This window comes from Lipotes vexillifer, unplaced genomic scaffold, assembly GCF_000442215.2.
Source record: "Lipotes vexillifer unplaced genomic scaffold, Lipotes_vexillifer_v1.1 scaffold914, whole genome shotgun sequence".
Classification (NCBI taxonomy): Eukaryota; Metazoa; Chordata; class Mammalia; order Artiodactyla; family Lipotidae; genus Lipotes; species Lipotes vexillifer.
In genome coordinates, this window is record NW_006780388.1 from 1,154,647 (window position 1) to 1,160,359 (window position 5,713).

The window sequence follows — 5,713 nt, forward strand, 5'->3', positions numbered from 1 at the left end:
CTTTTATTTTCTTCCCCTGCCCTTAAATTTTTATGATTTTTTCCTTCTGATAGGCAAAAAAAAAAAAAAAAAAAAGATGATGAGCATGTATGTGACAGGTTAGCTTACTTGTTTAGGTCATGATATTAATGAAGCCAGAATCAAAATCTGAATCTGCAGATGGATCATTTCTGGTTTTTTTCTCAGCCACAGAGCACTCATGATGCCAGCCAGCCTCCATAGAAATGCCTTTCTTTAGTTATAAAGTGCAGTGGGAAGGAGACTGCAACTGAATTTATACAGTTTGATCACCGTTGTTGAAAATATAACTTCCAGAGTTCCTGCCATAGCGTTTATTATTATAACTTATAAGAATCATTTATTTATATGTGATTTTTTTATCTGTTATCAGGACTTTAAAGTGTATATTATAGTTCAGGAGTTGGTTGATTTCTTTTCTTTCTTTCTTTCAAGGAAATAACCCAATGAACATTCCAGCAGGAGGAATAACAACAGATCAGCAGCCACCAAACTTGATTTCAGAATCAGCTCTTCCAACTTCCCTTGGGGCCGCAAAGTAAGACCCGTGTTTCATTTGGCTCCGATCTGAGTGACAGTTGCATGTGAAAGTGGGCTGGTAACCATGGGAAGCTCTTGATTCTTTCTAAATGTGTGATGCTCGCCCTTCCCTCCCTCCCTCCTTCCAATACAGTTTAAAGTTCCATATGGTTGACGAACCTTAGTTGGATGAATCTTACTCTTTCCTTAGCTCACTGATAAATGACGGCTCAAACTCTGGAAACATTGGAACCCTCAGCACTATACCCACAGCAGCACCTCCTTCCAGCACTGGCGTTCGGAAAGGCTGGCATGAACATGTCACTCAGGACCTGCGGAGCCATCTAGTGCATAAACTGTACGTGGCCACCTCGCCCATTATTCACATGTGATGGAAACATTTTGTGACTGATGGCGATGTGACAGTTTTGCAGTTTCATCGATGTCTGATTTAATTCCTAAGTGTTCTCTTGGGCCCCAGGTGATTGTACCCTAGCAGCTGAAGGGGGTCACATGCTTGTTTAGGGAGGCCAGAGAATCCCAGACGCTACGTCCCCAGTGGGTCCTACAGAGGGACATGAACTGTGACCCGTGTTGCAGGGGGCCAGACCTGTTTTCTAAGCTCTGGGATGCACCAGGGACCTGGGATCAGCTCAGAAGCTTAGCCTTATTTTGTGGCTCAAGATTATACTTGTGGAGACCCCTGAGAATTGGAGGAATTTGGGCCTAGTAAATACAGATGGCATGACACTACCATCATACAGTTTAACATACAGGAAATTAATAGTTAACTTTCTCCATCTATTTAAGTTAAATTGAAGGTGAGGTTAACTTGATTCCCTTGGAGATTTGTTTTCTCCTTCATTATTTTAATCAAAAGTTTTTATAATAAGTAGCTTAAAAATTAGCAATTCAAAATGAGAACTTTGAATGGTCCAGCACTTATTGTTAATAGCAAAATATGGGTGTGTTTGACTTGTAGATAAATTGACAGATCAGTATTGTCTCCAGAGAACGACTTCATTCGTGTATTCATGAACTAGGCGAGAGAGATTGGGGGTTTCTATCAGCAGTGTATAGCGCCCATAGGTAGAGGATTGTTTCTTCTCTTTCCGTGTCACATAGACAGACATTGTATTGAAAGTAGATTGAGAGTGTGTGTTGTCTTTTCAGTGTCCAAGCCATCTTCCCAACACCTGACCCTGCAGCCCTGAAGGATCGCCGCATGGAGAACCTGGTGGCCTACGCTAAGAAAGTGGAAGGGGACATGTATGAGTCTGCCAACAGCAGGGTAGGTTGCCATTTGTGTTCTAGCCACACACAGCACCTATGGGAGCTGTAACTGCATCTGTCTGCCTTATTGTCTGGAAATGGGGACATCTGTTAGTCTGGTAGACTCATCACTTGAGGGCACTGACCAGGGAGACTTCCCAGTTAAGACATGAGGTTCCTGTACAACTCTCTTGTTCTGTAACTACAGAGTACAGATGTCTCTGCTACAGCGGTAAATGAGGTATATAAAATTTTTTTAATCCGTGGGTGTACTTTATAGCGGCAGTGTTCACAGCGCTTGTCTGTGTTATTGCCAGTGTCAGTGAGTGTCCAAAAAGAGGTTCAGCTGTGGAATGAATGTAATGAGCACTCAGTACCTCCTATCTGATAACTCCTGTAACATCACTGGGCACTGGTTTATCAGAAGTACTGAATGCTTACCTGTGCCAGTGTACTTAATTTAAAGTTCATTAGTTTGTTAGAACATACAAAACCAGATCATTTTTTTTTTTTTTACAAATAACTAGTATTGAATGTTACTGCTTTTTAGGATGAGTACTATCACTTACTAGCAGAGAAAATCTACAAGATACAAAAAGAACTAGAAGAAAAACGGAGATCGCGTTTACACAAACAAGGCATCTTGGGTAACCAGCCAGCCTTACCAGCCCCCGGGACACAGCCTCCTGGGATACCACAGGCACAGCCTGTGAGACCTCCAAGTAAGGACTTCATTTCCAGCCCTTAGTCTGTTTCCTTGTTTTTCCTTCTGCATTTGGTGTGTATTTCTAAGCATATAGAATTATATTCTCTGGAAGCCTATGCTGTGAAAACTGTGTGGTAGTGACTGTGACCTTCTGCAGTGGCCTGTGTTTAGACATTGAGTCTCTCTCATGGAAAGGCGGGTGTGCTGGCATCAGAATGCACAGCACTTTTGGACCTGGTTTTCTCTTTAAGTTTGAAAGATTATTAAGTTAAAATTTTTTTTTAAATTATTTATTTTATTTTTGGCTGCATAGTTGCGGCACACGGAATCTTCGTTGGGATCTTCATTGTAGCATGCGGGATCCTCTGCTGCAGCGTGTGGGCTCCTTGTTGCAGCACGCGAGCTTCTCTCTGGTTGTGGTGCGTGGGCTCTCTAGTTGTGGCCCGCGTGTTCAGTAGTTGCAGCACGCAGGCTTAGTTGCCCTCCGGCGTATGGAAACTTAGTTCCCCAACCGAGGATCGAATCCACATCCCGTCCCCTGCGTTGTAAGGTGGATTCTTAACCACTGGACCACCAGGGAAGTCCCAAGGATTATTTTAAATAACCCATTTTTTTTTCCTGCCATTATAGATGGGCCCATGCCTCTGCCAGTGAATCGCATGCAGGTTTCTCAAGGTATTTAAATATTGTTGTGAATCATATTTTGGTTTAACATTCTACATCCACAAAGTTTATTGGTTTGTCCTCTTCCCTCTGTATTTCTTTATAGCTCCTCCTCTTATTCCTTCCATTCCTTTTTGCTGATGAGCAGAGTTCATGTCCACAGGTAGTATGAATATCTGTTGCATTTGAAAGTTTGGAGATCATAGGAAAGCTCTCCAAGGAGATCAGAAGTAGGAGTTAACTTTTTTTTTTTTTTTTTTGCGGTATGTGGACCTCTCCCGTTGCGGAGCACAGGCTCTGGACACGCAGGCTCAGTGGCCATGGCTCACGGGCCCGGCCGCTCCGCGGCATGTGGGATCTTCCCGGACCGGGGGACAAACCCGTGTCCCCTGCATCGGCAGGCAGACTCTCAACCACTGTGCCACCAGGGAAGCCCTTTTTTTTTTTTGATGGGCAAGAGAAGACATTATTCCCGTGTCCCCTGCATCAGCAGGCAGACTCTCAACCACTGTGCCACCAGGGAAGCCCTTTTTTTTTTTTGATGGGCAAGAGAAGACATTATTCTTAGGAAGTCTTCAAAAAAAAGCATTGTATTGGAGGTGGGGGAAAGAAACATTTCAGAACTTTTCTGAGCATCAAGCCCATCCTGGGGCAGGAGCACTGTTGGGGGAGGGTGTGAGGTGAGGAAAGTGGGGGCTGCTCTGGGCCCTGTGAGCACAGGTGCCATGCCTGCTTGCAGGAGAGTTTGTGCTCAGAGAACCCTCATCAGGCTGTGCTACTGGCAGTCTTTTTATTGGTGGTTGTTGAAGCAGTGATTTTAGTTTGGGAGTTTGGGGGTGAGGGTCATTTCAAAGCTTTTACGGCTCTTGTCAAATTGAGACTTGAACAGTAGGATGTTTTTACAGGTTGTGAAATAAGGTGGTGACATTATCCAGAAGATTCCAAAGCAAGGTCTTGCTGCTGTGTGTAGAGTAGTTCAGGAGGGGAGAAGAGGTCATTTTAAAAGCCGTGGTGATCGTACTGCGTACTGAAAAAGACCTGGTAGATAAACTGATGTGGAGGAAACTTTTCAGGGACTTGTTTAGGTGGACTAGATATGAAGGGTGAAAGAAATCACAAAGTCAGAGAAATGGAGCCTTAGGAAAGTGGCTGAGTGCTGTGTCGGGGATGACTTGGAAGACTCTGCTGCTTTGGGATCTGAGGAGGTGGCTGTTGAGCAGAGTGGAAGGCGTTTTCTAGGGACGTGCTCACATGCCCCGCTTACCGACCTGTCTGGGTCTGTAAAGAGGGACTTTTTATGGTGTCATTTCTTCGTACATCTTTTATTTAATAAAATCTTCTCTTGTTAATAAAACCCTCAAGGAGAGTGGGACACTTTTGTATTATAGGCTTCCTGGAAAGTCCTGGGCCTGTGCTGGTGCCTGGTTACTTAGGGTGACATTTCTTGGTGGTGCTGAGGGAGGCACATGTTGTTTGACGGCCTCTCGTGCTACACAGTGTTAAGACAGCACCTCAAGCATTCTGTTAAATGCCAGCGTCGGGCCTAAGACTTATTGAACCAGCATTTATGTTGAGCTCAGAGTTTCCAGAGTATTGTGGGAAATTACAAAGAGAGAGACTCGTGGTCTGGAGATGCATGGCAGCTAGTGAGGTGTCATTCATTCTGTGGCACCTCTGGAAAGGCCAAGGTAGCTGTGAAAGTGAGATCTTTCCAGTCTATGGAGAGGAGGCTGAGGTTGAGAACTGCTAACCCTTGGGCACTTTCTAAATGCTTAATGTGCTTGCAAAACTAAAACCATGTTTTGAGTCTTACCCCAGATTCTAACAATAAATGTGAACCCAGCCAAAGGGCTGGGAGGCCTGGAGTGATGGGAACAGGCTTCCTGCAGGAGAGGAGATGGGAGTCAGGTGCACCAGAAGGCTATGAGGGGTTGGCTCAGATGGGTGCCCTGGCTTTAGCTGACCTCCTCCATAGATGGTGGGAGCGCCTTCCCACACTCCCCCCATCTACTTTGTCGCTTGGACGCTTCGGTGCCAAGCGCTGCCCCAGCCTTGTGTACTCATGGCTTACCTGACTTTCTGCCTTCCTGTGCTCATGCTGCCCTGCCACCCACCCCATCCTATCATCCTCACCACCACTGCATTGGTGCCATCTTCTCTGGATATGAACAGTCTATTATTCAACCTTCTTTTCTGATTAACTGAGTGCTTTCCTTTCAGTTGTATATGTTGTGTGTGTGTTCCATCTTATTTGGCTTAGAGTTTTATTTGGTGAGTTGTCATTCTGTTTTCCTGTGAGTGATTTTCCTAATGAACCGTTGTGGATACATTTACAGGGATGAATTCATTTAACCCAATATCCTTGGGGAATGTACAGTTGCCACAAGCTCCCATGGGACCTCGCGCATCGTCCCCCATGAACCACTCTGTCCCTATGAACAGCATGGGCTCCGTTCCAGGGGTAAGTGCTTTTTCTATTTGCCTCAGCTGTGCTGAGAAGGCCTTGCTCGAATAAGGAAAATTCTCTCAGCAGGA

At 45.0% G+C, this 5,713-nt stretch overlaps 1 protein-coding gene across 2 annotated transcripts in view; it reads left to right on the forward strand.

The window, feature by feature from the left end:
• CREBBP (CREB binding lysine acetyltransferase) overlaps positions 1-5,713 on the forward strand; it is a 137,221-nt gene that overhangs the window by 89,710 nt on the left and 41,798 nt on the right. For both annotated transcript variants that reach the window (XM_007453481.1, XM_007453482.1), the window contains 6 exons: positions 454-556; positions 749-895; positions 1,711-1,828; positions 2,360-2,531; positions 3,146-3,190; positions 5,515-5,639. In XM_007453481.1, coding sequence (XP_007453543.1) covers positions 454-556; positions 749-895; positions 1,711-1,828; positions 2,360-2,531; positions 3,146-3,190; positions 5,515-5,639 — 710 coding nt within the window. The remainder of the gene's footprint in view (positions 1-453; positions 557-748; positions 896-1,710; positions 1,829-2,359; positions 2,532-3,145; positions 3,191-5,514; positions 5,640-5,713) is intronic.